Genomic DNA, 27,160 nt, shown 5'->3' with positions numbered 1-27,160 from the left:
CTATTTTCACCTATTTTTTTTTGCCCCATCTTGTTTTCAACTGTTTTTTGGCAACAATCGTCCAATTTCGCCAGTGAAATTGCCCAATTTTATTGTCAACGAAATCGGCCGATTTTATCGCCGACAGTGAAATCGCCTGATTTTGATTCTAATTGAATCAGGCCCTCAGTCTGTTGCAATATCTCACCAATTTTGATGCTTGGTGTTGCCAATGTGCCCGGACCTGGTGCACCAAAAAGGACTATCTGAAGACATAGTGTAAAAGGACATATCTGTAAACAAGCATTTTTAAAGCTATCGGTAAACAGATGACAGATCCATTGAACTCACCATGCAGTCGCTGTGCTTACATTCAGCTGCAATTGTCAGAGCTCCTGCAATTATGTACTGCAAAAAAAATATATATAATTTAGATCAAGCCTTATGTACAAACATTACAGAGTTGTGTCATACCATGTAAAGAGATGGAGACATTTCCCTTAGCAACCAGTAAGCTTCTAGCTGTCATTTTATAGAAAATACTTGATAAATGTTTGATAATGTACAACTCTTCCAATACTGTGTCACATATTGTTTATTTTAAACACACTAAGATGCCTGTACACACTAGAGATTTGTGTGGATCCCCCGTTTTTTTGGTTTGGTTTTGCCGAAACCACCTTCAAAGGTTTTGTTTTTGGTTTTGGCAAAATCACCCTCAAGTGTTTTGGTTCTTACAGTTTTAGTTTTAGATTTTGTTAAAGACTGCTTAAACAAAACAGCTAAAATCATAAAACCTGTTTTTGTTCCTATAGTAATCATTCCTAAAATCAATACCTTTCATTTCCAGTCAATTTTGACCACTTCACTACACCTGAAATCATTGATGGATTTAAATGCATGTGAACGCCTCCATTTGGAGGCGGCCCCACTGACTTCACCAGTGATGTCAGTGGGAGAGATTTCGGCTCTGTTAGAGCCGAAATCTCTCTGGGGCTTGCAGCAACGAGACCCTACCACAAGGGTCTCGTCGCAAGCCCGATGGTCGCGATGGTCTTGACCATCGCGACCATCTTCCTGGCCACTCGCTATAGCTGTGGGTGGTCACCCACAGCTATGCGAGCGGCAAGGAGGCCGTTCTAAGAAAGAAAATAACCCGGCCCTCATTCAGAGCGAGCGCTTTGTCAGAGTGTCCGGCTCTGAATCAGGGCCACAGTTCTACTCGGAACCCCAAATTGATTCCGAACTGGAACTTGGTTCGACACAGAACCTAAAAGTTTGGGTGTGTTTAGTTTTCGAAAATCCAAACCGCTCATCTCTAGTACACACTGAGGGCAAGATTCAAACCCGCTCGCAGCGCACAGCGCTCGCAAGCGGGTCGATGGTCCCCCACTGTGCATGCGCGAGACCAGGCCAGCGACGGGCACTCTGTCGCTACAGGTTTTGCACCAAAACTGGACGGGTGTCGATTTTGGGCGGGTTCCCGAAGGAATGCCTGCCGTTTGTGGGAGGCACCACTGACATCACCAATGATGTCAGTGGTGAGCTTCCGGCTCTATTTTGAGCCGGAAGCTCACTGCGGCTTGCGGGAACGAGACCCTACCACAAGGGTCTCGTCGCAAGCCCCGATGGTCGCGACCATCACCTGGCCGCTCGCATAAGCTGTGGGTGGTCACCCACAGCTATGTGAGCGGCCAGGAGGCCGAAACCAAAAAAAAAAAAAAACGCCCTGATTCAGAGCAAGCGCTCTGAATGAGCATCCGGCTCTGAATCAGGGCCTGAGCCCACTCTGCACTATGGGCTTCATTTACAGCGTAACATTTACCAAACAACTAAACAAACATATACTGTAGGTATTGTTGGAAAAGATTACATAAAACAAAATATGTATGTTGAGAATAACGCATATTACGATGTTTCCTACTCAAAAAATGTATCGTATGGGGATATGGCTTGACAGCGTGGTAGTTGCAAAAGTTGTTGTACAATATTTGTACACTGTGTAATCATGTAGTAAAGTGTAATATTCAGAAAGCACAGATGGCATAATGGTTAGCATTCCTGCTTGGTGGGTTTCCTCTCACACTTATCAGGGACTGATGTGGAAAACACTGCAGAATATGTGTGCTATATACAGTGGTGGTTCCAGGGGTGGGTAAGCAGGGCTATTGCCTGGGGTGCAGTGGCATAAGGGCATGGCAGCAGTCACCCCACCTTATCTGATGGCGCCTGCCTGCTCTTGGCCACTGTGGCCCCTTCATTATAGACAGTAATAAACTGCGGACATGCAGTTGTTATTTTTAATTTTCTCCCAGAATGCCAGTGCACACTGCTGGACACGACAATGTCACATCATGTGGTGAGAAGATGGACTTGGAGCAGCAGAAGCAAGGAGGAGGCACCTACCTGCTTCCACAAGGTTAGATTAAGGCAAATGGCACCCCCTTGCAAACAGCCTTCCCCTGGCAAATGGCACCCCCCCTATGCAGAGCACAGGTTCGCTTTGCAGCCCAGCAATTAATATTTTGTTTTCTTCATGTCTATTTTTTGTTTTGCCCCCAATAAAGCGACACCCCCTGAGCTCAGGGCGCCAAAATAAACTTTTGCCCTGAGTTCTTCAATATCTAGAAATGGCCCTGGCTATATAAATAACTAATACTGAATTCACAGTTATAAACAACTGCATGTTAAATAGAATGTTAAAGTGAAAATATATGCTAAGCAAATTTACGCATATATTTGCCGGACCTAGTTTTACATTACACCGGACATCACTTAAATGAATAGCCACTGCTGCTTGTAATCCGCTAAAGTATATTTTAGGTAGATTGTGCTCTACACTTAGGGGTAGAGCAAACTGTTGTTGAACTACACATTCCAGCATGCCCTGCCACAGTTTTAGCATGCCATGATAGCAAAACCGTAACAGGGCTTGCTGGGATGTGTAGTCCCACAGCAGCTAAAGGGACGCTTATTGTCCACCCCTGGTCTAGGGCCTGCTGAGTGAATGACATACTTTACCTACAGTATTACCTGCATTACCTGTCTATCCTTAGTAATTAAACAATCCATGTCTGATTTGTCATTATAAAAAAAATTAAAAATTACCTTATATATGGTTATATACAAAAAGGTTAGAAACGTATAGATTCCGTCTTGTATTTCATATGTCTATACTAAGTAATGTTACATTTGACCTACATATTCTACTAGTTATAAGACAGGAATGTCTGTGTTTATTCTAGTTATTTGGAGAATAGATTATGTTGAATATAACATTTAATTGTGTTCATAAAATGTTATTATTTTTTCTTAATATTGTGTTCACATAATTATCTGCTCTGAATTGATTATATCACTGGCAGGTGTTCTGTTCTTGAAGTTGTAGATTATATTTGATTATTCCCCTTTCACACATAGGGGTCTATTTACTAAGCAGTGTTAGGAGACAGAGTGAAAAGTGATAAGAAAGTGATAAGGTGCCAGCCAATCAACTCCCAACTGTAATTTTTCAAACACAGCCTGTGAGATGACAGTTGGGAGCTGATTAGCTGGCACCTTATCACTTTCTTATCACTTTTCACTCTGTCTCATAACACTGCTTAGTTAATAGACCCCTTAGTCCATTAGCATATGTCCAATTAATATTTAATGAAGTCCAAGATAGTTTATCTGTGTACTATCTATATCCAAAATAAATTTATTATACGTGCTTAGTAAATAGACCTCATAAACACAAAACCCATTTTTATTGCACATGAAGGCGCATTGATCTGAGATTTTGCTATGTGTGAACTCAAATAACCTGGGTCGACGAGCCTGCCCAGTACCAGACTCAGGGGCTGAGACCCACAAAATGCACAGGTTGATAGAGCTGTGTATTTCCCGCGTCTTCGGTCTGAAAAAAAAGTAAATCTTCAATGGCGAATATATAGGCGTTGGCAAACGCGGGGGCTACATTTTAACCCATTGCGCAGCCTTTCAATTGTAAAAAAATGTCGCCATTGAAGATAAAATTGTTCAATGTTAAAGTTTTGTATAGTAATTCCTGAAAAAAATCCAGATCTGTGTCGGTATAGTACTCATTATTCTCAAGTAGATTACGTATAGCTTCAAGACCTTGTACATGTGGTATGCTAGTATATAAGCTGACTACATCCACTACGCGCATCAACAATCTACTTGATAAGTTTTCACATTTTTGTAATTTTTTTTTAGGATATTAGTGGTATCCTTTAAATGGTGCCCTGATGTTGTATCACAGGCTGCATAAAAAAATCAAGATATTTGGCAATGTTTTGCATCAATGAGCCTCATGCCGCGATGATAGGGTGGCCGGGGGAACATGTAGGATGTTTATGCACCTTTGGTACAGTAAATAGTAAAGGGGTTTTTGGGAAGTCACAGGTGAGTGCTTCAAGTGTAGGTTTATCAATAATTTTGTCCTCATGTGCTTTTGTTAAAATAGCATCAATCTCTTTCTTAAACAGTGATGTACTGTAGGAGTCATCATCCAATTGCCTCTTGATTTCTTCTATATATGCGATGCAGTCCTGAAGGACAATGGCTCCGTCTTTATCGGCTGGCCTTATCACGATAGACTTGCAATCACGTAAAGACTTAAGAGCCTGAAACTTCTTTTGGAAAGATTTTTTAGAGATAATCGTGTTGATTTTCACCAACTCAGCTGCTGTCTGGTCTAGCATACGAATATAGCTTTTTATCGAGGCATTGTACGTTTGAGGTTCGAAGCATGATTTTTTCTTTAATGGATAATTAGTGGGGGTCATTTGGTGTTCAACAGGTCTATTGTGAAAATATTCTTTTAGCTTTAGTTTTCTTTGATGTCTCCACAGATCCACAGACCAATCAAAAACCTGAAAATTTGCTGAGGAGACGTGGGACAGTCCTTTATTCAATAAAGATTTTTCAGAAGTGGTGAGGTTGTAGGAGGACAAGTTGATAATCAAGTCTTCCAGTTGTACTTTTTTCTTCCTCTGTCCTTGCCCAACACGGCGGGTCTTGGCACGTACCCTTCCGCGCCCCTGGCGCGGGTAGTCACCCCTAAAGGAGGCTTCTGATTAGCGGTACCAGGTGTTGACTCTCCCTCGCTTTATGTAGACACTTCACCAGATGAGGGTTTCGGTCTCTAAAGAATATCTTCTTGGCACTTTCCTGGCAAAACCCCTCCTGCCTTCTCTTCTGCCGGGTTTTACCCATTGCCCACCGGTTAATTTATTTTTCTTATACTTGATTAATTCTTTACGACAGGAATCAATGTTGGCATTTAACTTCTCATACCAATTAGTGGTTGAGTCATTAAGGAACAATGGTTTAGATAAGGCTTCTAGGTCCACAATTTTGTGTGACAGAAAGTGCTGTTATTACATCCTATTGTGGGAATATTGTTGATAAGGAATCCACTTTGAATCTTCTTTTCCCGAGCTTGCCCTTCCAGGAGACTGACATTTTGAATTGCTATAGGAGAGGACGCAACCTCAAAGATGCTTTAGTCCATAATGACTATTCAGACTAAGGTTTTTTTATGTAATCTGGAGGAACCCTTATAAATATATATACAGCAGTGGTGGGCCTTGGGGTGTTTACTGTGCATGCAGCATTTCCTTTCTCTACAGCATTTAAGTCAATATGTCTGGTTTAGTGAGTGCTTACTTTTATAAAGATATATTAGTAGGAGACTCGTGAATTCACTATTTAAGTAATGGCTTTGGAGTACCTGGGCCACTACTCCAGAATCTCATACAAGCCACTACTCCTGGACTTGAGTACTTTCACTTAAGGTGCGTACACACGGTACGACCTTGCAGGACGATATGAACGATAATGATATCATTCATATCGTTATCGTTCATATTGTCCTGTTTTTGTGCCCTTCCAACCCCCTACGATGCGTGGGCATGGATGGTTAGCCTGGTTACTATGGGGACCCGATATCGTTGATCTCGGGTCGTTATAGTCGTTCGCGGGTTGGTGCATGTGCTGGATGTTGGATATTGAACATCCAGCACATGCAGGATGATCAGACAACAATCATCTGATTGTTGTTTGACCGACCCGTGTGTATGGGCCATTACTAAGATATTTCAGTTGGAGACTGGTGAATTCATTATTTGTGCTCCTTTAGAAAATCTCAGTATTATTATTGCCGCAAGCTCCTGTGCTTTATACTTAAAAATGTTCTAATGAAGCACCTTCATATGTTAAGTTGCTACAACCTGGTTTGAGAATACTTATTTATACTAAGAAGTAGCAGTGGGAGATTAGCTGACAGAGGAGTGTGCTCTGGTGGGAGGATCAAGTAACATTGCAGCCATAATTTTTTGTTTCATATCTAAAAAGTCTTCTTTTTCTTATAGTCATAATTTTTTATTATATTACTATATGGGCAAACAAAATGCAGCAGCTGCAGCCAAGCTTAAAAAATTTGCCAGATACTCCTCTGGGAGAGACTCTCTTGGGACGTCTATGTCAGCTGCATCTGGTACCCAATCTCCACCAGAGGTTGCACTACAGCAAATTTTGGAGGCTGTTACATCCAATTTGTCCCTGTTAATGCATGATGTTCAGCGTATGCGAGAACGAGTTGGAGAAGTGGAAAATCGGATTGCTACACTTGAGGACTTGCACACTCCATTAAAAGCAGAAGTTGCTTCTCTGACTGCTCAAATGGCAGGTCTGCAAAACAAGGTCTCGGATATGGAAGGCAGGTTGCACAGAAATAAAGTTTGTTTTGTAGGTCTCCGTAAAAAAGAGGAAGGACTGTCAGCTAAAGCCTTTTTGGAGCAATGGCTGATAGCTACTTATGGTCTCGACTCTTTTACTACTACTACTTTTGCGGTGGAGCGAGCCCACCGAATACCCACCAGACCACTTCCTCCTGGTGCACCTCCACCACATTTATTTCAAAACTTCTCTATTATAAGGATCGAGATGCAATATTGAGAATTACTTGAGTTAAAGGTCCCCTGGTACAAAATGGACTCACTATTTCAGTATTTCTGGATAAAGATGCCCACTTCACCTTACTCACATCTGGCCAACATAGCGAAACAATCAGTAACATCGCGTAACTTCGGACCCATATGCAGGGGCAGAACTATGGGAGACAATGGAGGCACCTGCCGCTGGCCTCCAGCTCTGAAGGGGAACCTCCTCCATTGTCCAGAACATTCACCCCACTTAGGGGTGTAACTATGTACCCGGAGTGTACCCTCACGGCCGCCCAATGCATGGCACCACTTCCCAGCACCTGAGAAGCCACCATACACTAGTGGAGAGCTCCATGTCAGACCATCAGCTGCCGCCTTCGTCTATCTATAGCCTGTCTGCAAATTGCTACATTACAGTATCAGCGGGGGGGTCACCAAAATTATAACTTGCCTCCGGGCGTCTGGGATGAACTTACGCCACTGCCCATACGCACAGTTAAGGCAGGTCAGACCTCACTCAGGAATTGCTAACTTCAGCGCTCGCTATGAGAGCTCAGGTGGTGTCTGGTTTCACAGTGGCTAATTTATGCATGCCTATACAACGGTATTGAAATGCACTGGTAAGCCTGTGTTCATCCGACAACCTCCCCCTTCACCACCCACAAACGGCACTTCCTGTCAATCACTCTGTCATGGGTCTGCACAGCCTCTGGGAAAGCAGTTCTGATTGCAGTGTCTGACACGCGCATTGTGATACATGCGCAGTGTGAATTAATCGACCGATTGCGTATGTATAAGCAACTGCATTCCTTGCTGAATCAAGCCCCCAGTTCTTTCAGGAATAATCATCGTGAGCATGTTCTCTTCTGCTTATAATCAGGATTCTTGACGCAACATAAAATATTTATTACTCCAATGTCAATGCAATTCATGAAAATCATCATGAAAAGGCCATCTTCCACATTTGTTTAACAAAGAGGGCTGCGCAAACCTATGATTATTGCCCAACACAGCGCGGTTGTATTTTCAATACATTTATTATAACAATTAGCCACAAATTAAAATTAGCATATGCAATACAGCATGTGAAAAATTAATTCAAAAATCACAGTGTAAAATATAAAGAATAGGCTATTCCGCTTCTAAGTAATATTGTTGCTAATGTTTACTATAAATAGCAATATAAGAATAAAAAATAAGTGTCTTATAAAGGCTTTAGAGAAAATGGACGCAGTCACAATTCCAATAAGCACTTTGGTATGAATGGAATTTTTTACCGTCATCAGAGGGTAGAGATCTGCTATGAGAGCAATAGGTATCGTCGGTGGTTATTTTGATTAACCAGAGAAATCCTGGGCCGTGAGTGTCAAAACCTATCAACAGGACAATCTGGATATGCAGCCCTGCTGATGTAATTGGTGCTGTTGTTGTGAATAACTACTGCTCCGGAGTTCTGTTGATACCATCTGTAGGCGGTGTCTGCACGTCTCTGACGGATGCGAACTGTCCGTGTGCAGAGGATGTGTGCAGTTTGCACAGTATGTCCTGTTGTGCTCCGTTTTATGGACTGTGTGTCGGGGCTGCCAATATATGTTAGGAGTGACCGCAGTGGATATGAAGCAGTCTAGATGGAAGCAGTATTAGTTGTTTTTCTCTGCTTTTTTGCGTGTGGTAGCCACTGACTGCTAAATAGCAGTTAGCCACAGTCTGCGTGCAGTGAGTTTAACAAGATGTTTGCAATGGTATGCTCACTTGCAATAGGGCTCGTAAAGAGACAAGTTGTAGTATATCCTCTGGATGTTGTGTACACAGATTCTGGTGTGACCGGTATTGTGGAATAGTCCAAACAAGCATCTTCCACATTTTCTGCTTCTTCCTCCAACTCTTTTTGAGTCAAAATCTCGACATAACAAGGAATTTTGATATAAACGTATGAAATCAATGATTTGTTAGACACACCAAGTTCACCACTGACCAGGGCCGTAACTAGGGTAGTGCGTCCAGTGCCATGGCACAGGGCACCGCAGGGCAGGGGGCGCTGTTTGGGCCTGTCAATTTTCCTATTTATTATCATTCTCACTTATAGCCAGGGTCGGCGCTTCCAATAGGCAAGCTTAGGCCGCTTCCTAGGGGCACCGGCCACTAGAGGGCGGCCAGCGATCACACCCCCCATTTGCTGGGTTCCCGCTGAGATTGTGTTACCAGCAGGCGCCCGGCTCCTTCTCCCCCCATTACAACTGGGGGGCACTACAGGGGCCCTTGCTACTGGGAGCACTGCAAGGGGCATTACTACCGGGGGCAATACTATAGGGGGCATTACTTTTAGGGGAATTACTACAGGGGGCATTATTACTACTGGGTTCACTGCGTAAGGGGCACCATTACAGTGGGCATTGCATAAGGGGCACCATTACAGTGGGCATTTAGTGTTTTAGGGGAACTACTACTGTGGGCCTTGTGTAAGACCTAAGTTAGGGGGGCCCTTAAAAATGTTGCTATGGGGCATAAAAAGTTACGCCCCTGATACTGTGGGGGTGTGTGTGTATACATATATATACTGTGTGTATATATATATATATATATATATATATATATATACAGTGTGTATATATATATATATATATATATATATATATGTGTGTGTGTGTGTACATATACATACTTATGCCTGCGCCCTCCTCTTCATATTCATTTAGCCCCTCAGGTGAAAATTACTTTGCACAGGTGGAGTGGCGGATAAGTTTTGTGTTTGATATATATATATCACAAAAAATCCCAAACTGCGCTGATCAATTCACATACAGCAGCACCCTTCAGTAAGTCCCCTGTTAGAAGGACTAATTCAAAGATATACAAATGGATTACTGGTGGGGCGCTAAATCGCAACGCAATTTATTAAAAAATTTGTAAAATACAATGCAATCTCTCCAAAGGCTTATACCGTGCAACTGAATAGATGCTTATGCTTCCTTCTGAGTGGTAGCAGTTGGACTCAGAAGCATAAGCATCTATTCAGTTGCACGGTTTTGGTTCAATAAATTGACCACCAGATGGTCTGACATAAACTACGGGTACCGTTTTTTAGACATCAAGTACGAGGTCTCACAGTTTCTGATCCAAAGAATTGCCTAATTTTGGTTATACATTAAGTACATGTGTATACATCAATATTGAGATCTACCCCTGGAGAAGTCTCATAAAGAGACGAAACGCGTAGGGTTTTAATGAAAGGTGAACACTACATTTAAACATCTGCTGATCGAAAGGTGTACGATATCCCTTTCCTAAGATTGGAAGGCTGTGCATTACCAAATTGTGTAAGATTGTCCATCTAGCATACTGTTAAATTTTAATAAAGAATCATCTTACTTTCTATTTTTCTAATTTTTATTAACATTGGCCTTGGGCCTGTGTTTGGGTGTCTTGGTACGAGGGTATCTTTTTTAGAACCTCGAGGAGGACTAAATGCGAACTCATAGTTTGGACTAATTGAACAAAATTGAGAACGAGTAGGAATAATGGTGAAGTTGTCTCTTCAAAAGAAAAAGAAGACGTATAAGCCTTTGGAGAGATTGCATTGTATTTTACAAATTTTTTAATAAATTGTGTTGCGATTTAGCGCCCCATCAGTAATCCATTTGTGTATATATATATATATATATATATATATATATCCACAATACTTAGGTCCACACTCACGTCATAAGGGTCCAATTGTTGCTGGGGTAGCAACCTGAGTGAGCTCAGCGGCTCCAAAGCACAGGTACAAAATGAGGTGCACTCACCAGTCTTCAAATAAATTAAAACTAAAAGGTTTGTTACTTTATTCACAGCATAGGTACAGACAGCATCATCGACGTTTCAGTCCTCCTTTGAACTTTTATCAAGATACATACACAATCCCTCAACCCCATATATATATATATATATATATATATATACACACCTGAGTTTAATTGAAGTTTAGGGGAAAAACACGCCGACCAATCAAGGGTAGCATACTACTCAGCACAATTAAAACTAGGGGTGTGCACCGGCCACTTTTCGTGTTTTGTGTTTTGGTTTTGGATCTGGATATTTCTTCGTGTTTTGGATCAGGATTGATTTTGCCAAAACCACCCTTCCGTGTTTTGGGTTCTGGGTTTTGTGTTTTGGATCTGTATTTTTTTTTTTTAAAAGCATAAAAACAGCTAAAATCACAGAATTTGTGGGTTTTTCTGCTCCTATGCTATTATTAACCTCAATAACCTTAATTTCCACTCATTTCCAGTCTATTCTGAACACCTCACACCTCACAATAGTGTTTTTATGTCCAAAAGGTTGCACCGAGGTAGCTGGATGACTATGCTAAGCGACACGAGTGGGCGGCACAAACACGTGACCCATCTAGGAGTGACACTGCAGTGGCAGACAGGATGGCAGTTAGAAAAACTAGGCCCCAAACTGTACATAATGCAAAGAAAAAAAAGAAGTGCAAGATGGAATTGTCCTTGGGCCCTCCCACCCACCCTTATGTTGTATAAACAGGACATGCACACTTTAACAAATCAATCATTTCAGCGCCAGGGTCTGCCACACAACTGTGGCTGAAATGATTGGTTCGTTTGGGCCCCCACAAAACAAGCTGGCAATTAATGTGTCCCTGCACAAACTGGCTCTACGGAGGCAAGATGTCATCCTCATCCTCCTCATCCACCGATTCCTCACCCTCTTCAGTGTGTACATCCTCATCCTCACAAAGTATTAACTCGTCCCCACTTGAATCCACCACCACAGGTCCCTCTGTACCTTCTGGAGGCTGGTCTCCCTGGAAGAGCTGATAATTCATTTTGATGAACACCATCTTCTCCACATTCTGTGGAAGCAACCTCCTACGCCTTTCACTGACAAGGTTCCCGGCTGCACTAAACACTCTTTCGGAGTACACACTGGAGGGGGGGCAACTCAGGTAAAATAGAGCCAGCTTGTACAGGGGCCTCCAAATTGCCTCTTTTTCCTGCCAGTACAGGTATGGACTGTCTGACATGCCTACTTGGATGCTGTCACCGATGTAATCCTCCACCATTCTGTCAATGGTGACAGTATCATATGCAGTGACAGTAGACATGTCAGAAATTGTTGCCAGGTCCTTCAGTCCGGACCAGATGTCCAAACTTGGTCCTGCCTGCCCTGCATCACCGCCAGCGGGTTGCTTAGGATACCTAAGTTTTTTCCTGGCAGCCCCAGTTGCAGGAGAAAATGAAGAAGGAGCCGTTGACGTGTCACATTCCGCTTCAGCTGACAGTGTGTTCACCAGCAGGTCTTTGCACCTCTGCAGGCTTGTGTCGGCCGGAAAGAGAGACACCACATAGGCTTTAAACCTAGGATCAAGCACGGTGGCCAAAATGTAGTGGTCTGATTTCAACAGATTGACCACCCTGGAATCCTGGCAAAGCGAATGAAGGGCTTCATCCACAAGTCCCACATGCCGAGCGGAATCGCTCCATCTTAGCTCCTCCTTCACTTTCTCCAGCTGCTTCTGCAAAAGCCTGATGAGGGGAATGACCTGACTCAAGCTGGCTGTGTCTGAACTGACTTCACGTGTGGCAAGTTCGAAGGGCTGGAGAACCTTGCACAACACGGAAATCATTCTCCACTGCGCTTGAGTCAGGTGCATACCCCCTCCTTTGCCTATGTCATAGGTGGATGTATAGGCTTGTATGGCCTTTTGCTGCTCCTCCATCCTCTGAAGCATATAGAGGGTTGAGTTCCACCGCGTCACAACCTCTTGCTTCAGGTGATGGCGGGGCAGGTTCAAGAGTGTTTGCTCCAGTCTTCGGCACGCAGTCGCTGAATGGCGAAAGTGTCCAGAAATTTTTCGGGCCACCCAAAGCATCTCCTGCACGCCCCTGTCGCTTTTCAGAAAATTCTGCACCACCAAGTTTATTGTGTGAGCAAAACATGGGAATTTGCCCAGATGTAATGCCCGCACAATATTGGTGGCGTTGTCAGATATCACAAATCCCCAGGAGAGTCTAAGTGGGGTAAGCCACTGGGCGATGATTTCCCTCAGTTTCTCTAAGAGGTTGTCGGCGGTGTGCCTCTTACTGAAACCGGTGATACACAGCGTAGCCTGCCTTTTAACGAGCTGGCGTTTCTGAGATGCTGCTACTGGTGACGCTGCTGCTGTTGCTGCGTAAGGTGATACATCTACCCAGTGGGCTGTCACAGTCATATAGTCCTTAGTCTGCCCTGTTCCACTTGTCCACATGTCCGTGGTTAAGTGGACATTGTGTACAACGGCATTTTTCAGGACACTGAGGACACTTTTTCTGACGTTTCTGTACAGTCTCGGTATCGCCTGCCTAGTGAAGTGGAATCTAGACGGGATTTGGAACCGGGGACACACTACCTCCATCAATTGTCTAAATCCCACTGCACTAATGGCGGATACCGGACGCACGTCTAACACCAACATAGCAGTCAAGGCCTCAGTTATACGTTTTGCTTCAGGATGACTGCTGTCGTACTTCATCCTCCTCGCTAAGGACTGTTGGAGGGTCAATTGTTTAGTAAAAGTAGTGGTGTTCCTACTTCCTCTCTGGGATGATGAACGACTCCCAGCAGCAGCAACAGCAGCAGTGGCAGCAGGAGGCGTAGCAATGCAGGATCCTCCAGAGGAATCCCGGATAGGAGAGTCAGTCATGCCAGTGACATGGCCTGCAGGACTACTTCCGATCCTGACTAAGGAGGAAATTGACGAGGAGGGAGTTGACGGTGTGGTTTGCAGGCGCTTGGATACAACAGGACAACGGGATTTAGGTGTCCCTGGACTGCTTACGGTCTTAGCCAAAGTTTCTGAACTTGACAGTAACTTTTTATGAACGCGCTGCAGGTGCCGTATAAGGGAGGATGTTCCTAGGTGGTTGACGTCCCTACCCCTACTTATTTCACCTTTACATATGGTACATATGGCAAGACAGTTGTTGTCCGGATTTGGATAGAAATATTGCCAGACCAAAGAGGTGGAATGTTTGGTCTTCTGCCCAGGCATGACCGTGATGGGCTTTTTCATCCCACGGACAACAACTGTCTCCCCCGGAGCCTGATTTAAACAAACCACATCACCATCAGAATCCTCCTCGCCAACTTCCTCCTCAGCGCCAGCTACACCAGTATCCTCATCCTGTTGTACTTCAACAGTGACATCTTCAATTTGCATATCAGCAAGTGGACTGTGGGTGCTCCTTTCAGCACTTGCAGGGGGCGTGCAAATGGTGGAAAGAGCCACCTCTTCCCGTCCAGTGCTGGGAAGGTCAGGCATCGCAACCACCACCTCACTTGGACTCTCCTTGGGGATTTGTGATATCTTCTTAGAAAGCACAGTTCTTCGCTGTGCTTTTGCCAGCTTAACTCTTTTGATTTTTTTAGTGGGAGGAGGGCTTCCATCGTCATGTGAAGCTGAACCACTAGTCATGAACATACTAGGGATCGACCTTAGCCGTTCCTTGCCACTCCGTGTCGTAAATGGCATTTTGGCAAGTTTACGTTTCTCTTCAGCTGATTTAAATGTCTTTTTCAAGGTCATTTTCCTGAACTTTGCCATTTGGGATTGTATGTGCCCTCTACTATGACATTGGGCATCGGCCTTGGCAGACGACGTTGATGGCATGTTATCGTCAGCACTAGGAGGAAGTGGTTCTTGATCTTTCTCTATTTTATTTTTACCGGAGAAAGTTTTGGTCCTTTATGTTATATCGATTTGATATATACGTGCGGCTAAACACAGAAAATAATTTTTTTTTTGGTTTGGACTGGAGTGTACTTTCGGGGGTTACAGCACCCTTTAACGGTCAAGCCAGCCGGCCCTTTACTTATGACACAGGCGCACGCTTGGCACTACTTTGTTGATGCACGTGCGGCTACTGCGCACACAATTCACAAACACAGAAAATAATTTTTTTTGGGGTTTGGACTGGAGTGTACTTTGGGGGTTACAGCACCCTTTAACGGTCAAGCCAGCCAGCCCTTTACTTATGACACAGGCGCACGCTTGGCACTACTTTGTTGATGCACGTGCGGCTACTGCGCACACAATTCACAAACACAGAAAATAATTTTTTTTTGGTTTGGACTGGAGTGTACTTTCGGGGGTTACAGCACCCTTTAACGGTCAAGCCAGCCGGCCCTTTACTTATGACACAGGCGCACGCTTGGCACTACTTTGTTGATGCACGTGCGGCTACTGCGCACACAATTCACAAACACAGAAAATAATTTTTTTTTTGGTTTGGACTGGAGTGTACTTTCGGGGGTTACAGCACCCTTTAACGGTCAAGCCAGCCGGCCCTTTACTTATGACACAGGCGCACGCTTGGCACTACTTTGTTGATGCACGTGCGGCTACTGCGCACACAATTCACAAACACAGAAAATAATTTTTTTTTTGGTTTGGACTGGAGTGTACTTTCGGGGGTTACAGCACCCTTAACGGTCAAGCCAGCCGGCCCTTTACTTATGACACAGGCGCACGCTTGGCACTACTTTGTTGATGCACGTGCGGCTACTGCGCACACAATTCACAAACACAGAAAATAATTTTTTTTTTGGTTTGGACTGGAGTGTACTTTCGGGGGTTACAGCTCCCTTAACGGTCAAGCCAGCCGGCCCTTTACTTATGACACAGGCGCACGCTTGGCACTACTTTGTTGATGCACGTGCGGCTACTGCGCACACAATTCACAAACACAGAAAATAATTTTTTTTTGGTTTGGACTGGAGTGTACTTTCGGGGTTTACAGCACCCTTTAACGGTCAAGCCAGCCGGCCCTTTACTTATGACACAGGCGCACGCTTGGCACTACTTTGTTGATGCACGTGCGGCTACTGCGCACACAATTCACAAACACAGAAAATAATTTTTTTTTGGTTTGGACTGGAGTGTACTTTCGGGGGTTACAGCTCCCTTTAATGGTCAAGCCAGCCGGCCCTTTACTTATGACACAGGCGCACGCTTGGCACTACTGTTGATGCATGTGCGGCTACTGCGCACACAATTCACAAACACAGAAAATATATTATTTTTTTAGCACTTGGGGGGAGCACCCCTGATGGACAGAGCACCCCCTGGACAACACTACAGCACCCCTTTAGGACTGGGACACTGCACAGGACTTTGGAGTGGACACAGCCCCTATGGAGAACTGACTGCACATCACAGTCCAGCCAGCCCCTATGGACTTTGAAGTAGTGGACACAGCCCCTATTAACAACAGCAGCACAGCACAACACAGCCAGCCCCTATGGACTTTGAAGTAGTGGACAACAGCAGCACTACACTACACTACACTACACTACACAGCCCTAACTCCCACCCTCCCTCTTCACTGTCCACAGCCGAGTGAGAAAATGGCGCCGACGCGGGTACCTTATATAGGATCCAAAACCCGCGAGACTCGGAAGGCGGGATGATGATGTTTTGCCTCGATTTCAGATCTGAGTCAGGCGGGAAAAGTCGAGCCTGACTCGGATCTGCCTCGGATCGGGGGGCTCGGGGGGGTTCGGATTTCAGAAATCCGAACCCGCTCACCCCCAATATTATCTATGGGTTTTTTTATCCGAAGGCTAAGAGGGGCTGGCGGCTTTATTGCATAATCCCCTGATAAACCTGTGGTATGCCTGGGAGATTTCAGTGCCGTTATGGAGCCAGTCTTAGATAGGTGGAGAGCCTCTATGAGCTTCTTTAATCAGACTGCTTCTGTTTTTTCAAATGTTGTAAAAGAATTGGGGTGGGTGGATGTTTGGAGACTTAAATATCCTTAGGTTAGTCAATTTTCCTGTTTCTCTTCCACCCATCACACTTTTTCACCTATAGACCTTGCTATGGTTTCTTGTACATTGTTGTTCAAGATATTGCTTAAGGAATATAAAGCAAGAGGTGTATCAGACCATTTGCCGTTGGTAATAAAATAGGATTGGGGTGTTCCCAGAGGATTACTATTATGGAAATTACATCCCTCATAATTACTACAAATGGGGGCTGGGTTAGAGTTGGAAGAAGAGATGTGGGAAGGATATTTTGCAGTAAATGTCAGTAGTGTCCCAATGTAAATTGTATGGGATGCCTTTAAGGCTTTTCTTCGAGTATCCTTTATACAGCGAGTGGCTTAGATCAAAATGCAATATAGGAAAATGGAAGTTGACATGGAAACTGCTTGTAAAGATCTAGAGATGCAATATCTTGGGGACAAACTAGATTCTACCTGTATCCAATGGTTGGCTGCTCGCACCGATTTTATTCTGTACGCCGACAGATAAGACTGTTAGTTTTCTGTCACATCTGGTGCAGACTGAATGCTCCACAACTAATTTTTTTCATTACTAAAGGTAGATGCGTCCATAGTTACCTCTACTCCAGACATTGTTGAGACATTCACTTCTTATTTTAAATCTCAATATGCTAATCACTTGACCTGTGATGTTTCTGCTTGGCAGACATATGTAACTTCAGTAGGTCTCCCTCAGTTATCTCAGGAGACTGAGAATACCTTGATTCCCCTTTGACAGTGGTAGAGGTGGGGGTAGCCATAGCATCATTCCCTGGTGGTAAAATACCAGGGTCTGATGGTGTCCATATCGATGTATATAAAAAGCTTGCCAAAATATTTGTTCCGAAATTGTTAGGAATATTTAATATGATCTTTGAAGAGGATTGCCTCCCTTCATCTACTGTATGTCAGAGACAATTATTATTGTTCTTCCAAACCAGGGAAAAATCCTAAACTTTTGGATTCCTATCGTTACTTCCCACAGACATAAAGATTATAGCTAAAATTTTGGCTATCCGTTTAAATAAAGTTATAACATCAGTGATACATCCAGACCAATCTGGTTTTATGCCAGGCATGTCGACAGCAGTTAAAATCCGTTGGTTATATACTCATTTGCAGATATGGGGAGGAGTCCTCCTTGGTTATAGTATCTTTGCGGCTAAGGCATTTGACTCCGTGGACTGGCCCTTCCTGTGGGAGGTTATGCATCAATTCGGATTTGTCCCAATATACCGGAAATTAGGTACAATTATTATATGACAGGCCGAATTCCAGATTGTCTGAATGGTTCAATTTCTGCCCCTTTTTCATTGGCCCGGGGCACGCGCTAGTGGTGCCCATTGTCTCCATTTTTATTTGCTTTGGTGATGAGCCACTGACATGTATCCTACGGTCTCATTCAGACATTATAGATTTGCGAGTGGCTGGAAGGGAAGGTTTTATATGCTGACGACTTATTATGTAATAGGGCTACCAGCAGCTCTTCAAGTCATAGATTTATTTGGAGTGTACTCTAACCTAAAAATTAACTGGGATAAGCCATATATTATGCCACTTTGAGGTAGCTGCTTGGTAACCCCTTTAATCTCCCTTCCTGTTTGTTGTGTAGACCATTTTAAATATTTAGGTATTTGGTTAACAAACACACCTAGTGATTTTGTTTCCCTTAATATAAACCCCTTTTTTTTAATTTATGTTAAAAATAAAATTAGGGTGTGGAGCCGACTCTCCCTTACAGCTATGGGTCAGGTCAATTTAATAAAAATGGTCCTGGAACCCAAGCTTTTATACATACTTCAACATTCTCCTGTTTTTCTTTTTACTGGTATATTTACTAAACTAAATAGTGTCCTTTCTTCATTGGTATGGGTGAATCGTCATTCTTGTATTAGTTTAGATACTCTTACTAGGACTAGATCAGCCGGAGGTCTTGCATTGCTGAATTTTAAGCACTGTTATTATGCAGTTCAAATTGTACTGTACATCTGCGGATATGGCTTCAGGGCCTGTCTAGTGATGCTTTGCATGTTCTTTTAGTATCTCAGTCATACCCTGGGTTTCCTCCTCTACAAATATTGTTAGAAGGTAGAATTATTGCACTTAACCCACCCTTTTTAAAAGAAACAGTAAATGTTTGGAAGCATGTCTCCGGCATGATAGAGGCTCCTGGATTAGATCCTGATACTTCCTTGAGTAGCTCGAGTATACTGACCTAACTGGCTGGTTTACAGCCTAACTTAGTCTGGCAGCCTGTGAGCATTTCTACACTAGGTCAGTTGTATGATAACTCAGTTCTTTGCTCATTTGATCAGCTTAGACAGAAGAATTATTTACCATCAGAGTATTTCTATCGATATTATCTACTGCTCAGAAATGCCTTGTTGAACACAGTTTTCAAATTCACACCGTTTTAATTTCTTTTTTATTAAAAAACAGTTTTGCTTACTCTCGGCCCATGTAAGCCTTTTCACACTCTTATTAGTTTTTACTATTCTTTCACCATATTGAAAATTTACCTAGACTTAAATCTCAGTGGGAACAGTATTTGGGTCTTATTAAAGATGAGACTTGGGTTGAGGCATTGAAGTCTCCTATTGTTTCTACAACATCTATTAGATTTCAACAATTCTATTGTTAATTATACATCATACGTATCTATCTCCGGTTCGGTTAGTTAGATATGGAGGCCGCACTTCCAATCGTTCTCATGATCAGGCTAGGGTGTTTCTATGCCACGGATTTGGAAGATCTGGATCCAGCTCGAGGAGGGAACAGGAGGTAAGGGGCCTGGATAAGTGTCTTCCTCATCCACTAGTACCTGATCAAAAGCGTGGAGTATAATTTACTGGCAGGTGTTCACCAGTGACCCCTCCAAGTGGTATTTGGGCTTAAGCTGCACCCAGCAAGCAGGTCATGACCCTTTGGCCAGGTATCCGGCACAAGTGGGAACAAATGAAAGAACACTAAAACAGGGAAATATAGGGGATAGATATTGGAGGTTTTGAATAAAGTGATGTATAGAATTCACACTAAATGGTTATCAGACTCAGAGCTGGCACTAGAGGATGATGTAATGAGATGGTACTTAAATACGCCCACTGCGGCTTCAGACACAGAACTGGCACAGGAGATTGGTATCACATGATGGTACTTGATGTATGTGCTAAGTATACATGTTGTGGCTTTAGACGCAGCACTGTCACAGAAGAATGGTATCACAAGATGGTACTTGATGAATGTACTAAGTACACAGGCTGTGGCTTTAGATGCGGAGTTGGTATAGGAGATGACTCTGAATATATTGTATTCAGAAAGCGTTCTGAGCACACACACCGTTGAACACACTAGGCACATGTCACCAGAGAGAACGGAGCTTGGAACCTGGACCGCTGCAACAGCAAGCTTACAGTACACTGGAAGTAATGACGTTGTACAGGCACATTCCTGTTGTCCAGAGCCCGGTTATAACCCCCAAGGTAGCAGTCCACTGAAGGACACTGTCAGCTGACAGCACCCAATGCTACCATTGGGTAAAGGGTAGTCAGGTGAAAAAAGACTGTCATGGCTGTGTCCATGACAGTAGCACAGAAACCACATCACAGAGCGAGCACATATAATGTGTATAATCCTCAGCGCGTCACTCACCGACGCACCTGGCGTCTGACTGCTCCAGAGATCAGGGGAAGCCGGCGCTGCAGTGAGGAACCTCACAGTTGTCCTAAATGCCACACAGAGGAGGGGTCATTTAAGGACTTATTGTGGGAATGTCAATTAGTTCACCAATTCTGGAAGCGGGTTAAGTCAGTTTTAATTGAACTGGGAATTCCTAATGTAATACTCCCCCCAGTACCATGTTATTTGGAAATGATCAAGGGAAATCTTGTCAATAAAAATAGTAAACAGTTTATAATAAATAGGTGTGACTTAGCTTAAGTGTTGAATGTCTGTTTATGGATGGCTCTAGAGGGACTAATAGTTAAATCCTGGTTGTCTTTGATTTGTCTTACTTTTCAGCATGAAAGACATGTTTATATTACATGTAAGGCGGAAATTAAATTTAATCAGATATGGGGTAGATGGCTGAAGTCCAGATTTGCCTCATCATAGACAAATAAGGAAGATTTCACAGTAGTTTATCTTTATGCAATCCTTTATTAGATGTACATAATAGTGTATAGTTTTCTTGTGTATTTAAGTTATGATAAGAGAGCCAGTGCAGCTTTAGAGTTTTTATTTGTTATTATTTTTTGTTTGTTTTTGTTTTTCTGTTTCTCTCTGCCTTTCTCATTTCTTGTTTTTGTATATATGTGATGCTATGTATAGGCAAATATATGCTATGTGATGCTATGTAGTACTGTATAGGCATAACATTTATATTGTAAAATGTTTTATGTGATGCTATGTATAGGCACAACATTTATATTGTAAAATTAGATATTACATTTTACATAGGAATATAATTTTTTATATATTTTGGTTGTAAATTGTAATTGGGTTTAAGCATTTAAAGGTTGTATTTATAGTTAGTATATATGTCAGTATTATATTTATAGACGCAATATATATGGTTTAATAATGGTAATTAATAAGTTATTCATAGTCACTATTATTGCCAGTATATAATTAGTTAGTAAAATTAAAGTTATTACACCTATACTGTAGTTAATACATTTATAGTTATAATTGAAGCAAATACATTTATAATCAATGCACTTATAATCAGAAAGGTACACTTTCATATTTACAATCACTATATTTATAGTAATTAAGATTGTGGTTATTATATTTGAGGTTAATAAATGTATAGTTAATGTGTTAGTGGTTTGGATATCCATAATAACTATGGATACTATTTATTATGGTTAAGTTAGTTGTAATTGTTCTAATTATTGTTATGTTTAATTGTTATAGTTGTAGTTATGTTTTAGGTCACTATATTTAGAATATTTATATTGCTATAGCTGTAATGGTTAAATGCAGAAGTGTATTTCAATTTGCCAGTAGGCAAATTCTATTTACCGAATGATGGAATTGTTATTGAATTTTAGCTATGCTGCTGTGTTATGCCTGTCAAGCATATGTTTTATTATATGTTGTATTATGTGTTACATGTTTTAAAATGGTAAATTAATAAAATACTACTCAATTAAAAAAACAGCATACAGTATATACCATTCAACTAAGCATTGTGCAGGACTCCCACCGGAACAACCTCAGATTTAGTGGGTGAGATTATGCATTTCTTTCTGCTAGGGATGAGCGGGTTCGGTTCCCTGAGAACCGAACCCACCCGAACTTCGGGGATCCGGGGCAATCCGAGCCCAAGCTCGGATCTCCCTGTCTGCCCCCGATCCCTCTCCCGAGGCAAAACCTCGAGATCTGCTATCAGCCTGGGCCTGGGGTGCCCTGGAGAGGGTGACCCCTTTATTGGGGGGGTCCCCAGCTCTCCAGGGATCCCCGGCCTGGGCTGACTAGCGGTCAGGGCTGATGCTGCGGCTGGGGGGCCCGGTGAAAGGGCTCCCCTGGCTGTGGCATCAGCCCCCCGCTAGAAAAAGTCCAGTGCTGGTCCTGGAACATACAGGGGAACCCTACAAATTTTTTTCCCCTGTATTTCCAGAACCAGGACCGGATCAGAGCCCAGAGCTGGTTTCGCAGAATACGGGGGACCCCTACGTCGTTTGTCCCCCGTATTTTGGCAACCAGCGCTGGTTCTGACTAGCCCGGTGCTGGTTGTGCTTAAGTACAGGGGACCCCTATGTCGTTTGTCCCCTGTATTTAAGCACACCCAGCACTGGGTTACTAATGCCCGGGGCTGGTTGCTCTTTTTTGGGGGGGTGCACGCCATTTTTTTCTTTTTTTACACAGGTTTTTTTTTTTACCACAGCAGCACAGACGGGTCTCACAGACCTGTCATTGCTCTGTGCCAATCACACAGATGCATGTAGCACGGATCTCCCGGGTTCGTGCTACATGCAAATGGGCACCATAACGCTGATTGGCTTCCTGTCTGCCACTGCAGTGCCACTCCTAGATGGGCCACGTGTTTGTGCCGCCCACTTGTGTCGCTTAGCATAGTCATCCAGCTACCTCGGTGCAAACTTTTGGCCTAAAAACAGTATTGTGAGGTGTTCAGAATAGAGTGGAAATTAGTGGAAATTAATGTTATTGGGGTTATTAATAGCGTAGGAACAAAAAAAGGCCCATTTTATGTGATTTTAGCGTTTTTTTTTATTTTTTAAGAAAAAATCCAGATCCAAAACATAAAACCCAGAACCCAAAACACGGAAGGGTGGTTTTGGCAAAACCAATCCAGATCCAAAACACGAAGAAAGATCCAGATCCAAAACCAAAACACAAAACACGAAAAGTGGCCGGTGCACACCCCTACTTTCTGCACATCTCTGTGGATACCGTTGTGCGTTATCCTTGTAATTATTGTGCTTTATTTCAAATTAACAACAGCAGTTCTTCTTTATACCAGAAACTAGACAGTGCCCTATGAGATAATTATTTACCCTTCTCCAGATATTATGGACTCTGGACACCATCTTGGTTAATTGCTAATAGGAGAGGACTATCGTATTTGGATGTTTTTTAATGTGTTTTATATATATATATATATATATATATATATATATATATATTATATATACTAATAATTAATGATTTTCAGATAGAGATATTTTTGCTGGGACCCATGCTTTGCTGAATATGTATAAGTTTTTATCCTTAGTTAATTTTTATTAAACATAAATATTATTATTTGATTTACTTGCACTTGAAATCTATATCTTGCATTATATAGTTTACTGGCATAGCGCAGTTCATGCAATGTGTTTTTTTCATTCTCAGACAGGCTACTCTCTGTATTACCACCTTCACTAAGAATCATACCGGTGTCAATATACATTATCGAATTAGTGTGACCTTATTGCATATGAATTAAAATATTATTTTTTATAAGGTTAAGGAATTATCTTTTTTTTAGTTCTGTAATTGAGTGAATCCAGTATTGTTTTTCTTTTTATTAAATAATACTGTAGGAACAAAAACAGGCCTAAATTTCATGATTTTAGTTATTTTATCAACTTTTAAAGTAATCCAGATCCAACTAACAAACTATATATATCACCAATTAGGCAATGTTACTATTCTCAAGTATTACACAGAGGGCCTGATTCTGACACAGGGCCTGATTCAGCAAGGAACGCAAGTGAAAGTACGCACGGATCCGGCCGATGTTGCGTCTCCATGCATGCGTTTGCGAACCAGTCACTGTGTCCAGCTAAAGGTTCGCACGGTTGGAGACCCATCCCATGTTGATTGACAGGAAGTGCCATTTGTGGGTGGATATGGGGAGTTGTCTGCCGAACGCAGGTGTGCCAGTGCGTTACAGGGGCGTGCATAAATTAGCCACTGAGATGCTGGACGCAGCCTGGCGTCCCTCTGCGTGCAGGAAGTCTCTCAACTCCTGCGGCAGGGTCAGGTCTACCTTTAGTCTGCATGCGGATCCAATGTTACTCGATGTTCCCGATGTTTTCTCAGCCTTGTGCATCAGTACGGACGGACGTTAGTGAAGGGTAAAGGGGTGGCATTATGTACTGCTGGGCATCTATATCCTTGTTCTGCGGATGCCGTGCATATGCATTGATTAGCATATAGACACAGCGGCCATGTGAAAGCGTTCTCTCACTTGCATTCCTTGCTGATTCATGCCTACCATGTCCATGTCACGAGCAGTTGAAACGCACAGTCTCAGTCTCAGAAATGTCTTAAAAATGTGTTGGCCATTCTTTGGAGTTTACAAGGAGGTGGCTAAGTGGATGCATAGAGATGGACGGTCTAATGGGCGTGTTATGGGAGTATCGCAGGAGTGTCGCTGAAGTGGTTGCAAACTCAGGGCCTGATTCAGAGCCGGATGCTCTTTCAGAGCGCTTGCTCTGAATCAGTGCCCTCCCTCTCTTTTTTTAGAGCGGCCTCCTGGCCGCTCGCATAGCTGTGGGTGACCACCCACAGCTATAGCGAGCGGCCAAAAAGATGGTCGCGATGGTCAAGACCATCGTGACCATCGGGCTTGTGACGAGACCCTCGTGGTAGGGTCTCGTCTGCCGCAAGCCCTGGAGTGCTTTTGGCTCTATCAGAGCCGAAAAGCACTCCCACTGACATCATTTGCGATGTCAGTGGGGCCGGCCCCAGATGGTAGGCGTTCCCATGGGAACGCCTCTGTCTGGGCAGCCACACCCCCAGCATGCCCACCAAAGGAGGCGTGCTGTCACTCAACATCGACAGCACACCCCCTTTGTAGTGAGACCCATAGTGACGGCTTGCCCATCGCTATGTGGGTCTCGCGCATGCGCACGACGGAGCCCCTGTCACCACCCACAAGCGGCACGTCCTGTCACTCATGCTTGCACTGCATTTATGTACTGGCTTCCCGATTGAGTGACTGGGTCTGAATAAGGCCCTCAGTGCAGGGTGCTGGCGGTGGTGGCAGAGCGGGGGTGCCAGCGGTGTCCTCAGTGTGGGGATCCTGCTGGTGTCGGCAGTGCATGGGTGCCGGTGGTGTCCTCAATGCAGGGTGCCAGCAGTGTTGGCAGCAGGGGATGCTGCCGAAGGTGTCGGCAGCAGGGGGTGCCGGGGGTGGCAGGCAAGGGGAATGGGGGGCATCTTCCTAACTTCCTATGCCCATATTCAATGGGCTTAAAACTGATTGGCTGAGAGCCGTGACAGACGGCTCTCTCAGCCAATAAGCATTAAGCCTGCTCAAGGCAAAACCTTGAAATCCAACAGCGGGATCGCAAGGTTTTGCCTCAATTAGGCCATCCAGGGCAGGCAAGGAGATAGGAGCTATGTCTCAGGTCCCCTCAGATCCCCGAAATTCGGGTGGATCTGGTTCCTGGAGAACCGGACCCACTCATCTCTAAATCATAGACATCACAAAGTTGGTGGATATGCGCTATATACACTATACTGACAGTACAGAAATTGCACATTGATAAAATATATTTTGCTTTAAATGTCTGTATTATTAAGGTTGGGCAGCACAGACGGTGTAATGGTTAGCATTACTGCCTCACAGCACTAAAGTCATGGGTTTGATTCCCACTACTTATGGCCCAAACTGTGTGGAGTTTGTATATTCTCCCTGAGCTTGCGTGGGTTTCCTCCGTGTACTCCGGTTTCCTCCCACACTCCAAAATATATACTGTTTGGTTAAGTGGCTCCCAACAAAAATTATCCCTAGTGTGTATGTATGTGTGTGCGCATGTGGTAGGGAATATAGGGCCTGATTCATTACAAATTGCTATTGCGATAGCGTACACAGGCAGCCGATTGTTGCATGATTTGCATACAGACCCATCGCAGAGGGATTGACAGGAAGTGAGCATTTGAGAGTGTTGACAGAGGAATGGTCGGAGAAACGCCATTAAAGAGGCATGCATAAATTAGCCACTGTGATGGCATACGCAGCCTGAGCTCTCACTGCATACAGGAAGGCTAGCAATTTCTGAGTAAGGTCTGACCTTTTGAAATTATGCGTGCGGCCAGTGGCAAACGCAGGATTTCTAGAGGGGGGTTTCCAAATGCTTGATTTTAGAGTGAGTGTGGCCAGTCCATGAAGAGGGTATAATTATCACTTAACCAGCTTTAATAAGCGTCATACAAAGAATATTGTGTGTCATAATTCTAGCATATAGAGGACCAGCGACCACAGTAAGCCCTTAAATGCGGCAGTAGGGCCATCCTGCCTGAGCTGAATGTTTTTATTTTAGATGTGGGCACCATTCCAGAGCATGGGAGCAAGTCCGGGAGTCTGGGAGCAGCAGAATAACCTAGCACTGCCATGGACATATATGTACTTATTGGCCTCTATGGCAGCACATCCCTAGCAGTGAATGTTTTCCAGATCTCCTAGTTAGTGCACAGGTAATTTATTACTGACTGATACATGTTAAAAGATCCACAGGTGGTGCTAATTATTCATTTGTGATACTGAGAAGAACATGCAGCACTAGTAAAATTCTATTATATTTCTATTTCTATTGTGGTCATGGTGTGGGCTGGGGAGGGGGGTTTCCAGGCAGACGGAAAACCCCCCTGCGTTTGCCTATGCGTGCGGCTCCGATGTTACTTGATGGTATCGATGTTTTAGCAGACTTGAAAGGAATTACATATGTGAGTAAGGGGAAGTGGGCGCCTTTATGTCGGCCTGCGACAGCATAGCGGTTGTATTCATCAGCATATTTTCGCAGCGGGTCTCCGTGCGTAATCGCAGCTGCGATCGCAATAGCAATCCATATTGAATCAGGCCCATAGATTGTAACCTCCACTGGGACAGGGACAGATGTGAATGTCCAACTATTCTCTGTAAAATGCTGCTGTGTGCGCTATAGAGAAATATCTGGTAATAAATAAATAAAG

At 43.5% G+C, this 27,160-nt stretch overlaps 1 protein-coding gene across 3 annotated transcripts in view; it reads right to left on the bottom strand.

Moving 5' to 3' along the window:
* The window catches only part of LOC148522928 (uncharacterized), a 120,733-nt gene that overhangs the window by 37,473 nt on the left and 56,100 nt on the right, over positions 1 to 27,160 (bottom strand). For all 3 annotated transcript variants that reach the window (XM_088473566.1, XM_088473567.1, XM_088473568.1), the window contains one exon: positions 331 to 387. In XM_088473566.1, coding sequence (XP_088329692.1) covers positions 331 to 387 — 57 coding nt within the window. The remainder of the gene's footprint in view (positions 1 to 330; positions 388 to 27,160) is intronic.

This window comes from Taudactylus pleione, unplaced genomic scaffold (assembly GCF_031769625.1).
Source record: "Taudactylus pleione unplaced genomic scaffold, aTauple2 ptg000136l, whole genome shotgun sequence".
NCBI classification, from domain to species: Eukaryota; Metazoa; Chordata; class Amphibia; order Anura; family Myobatrachidae; genus Taudactylus; species Taudactylus pleione.
Note: the sequence above shows the minus strand (reverse complement) of the source record. Positions and strands in the feature narration are given on the sequence as shown.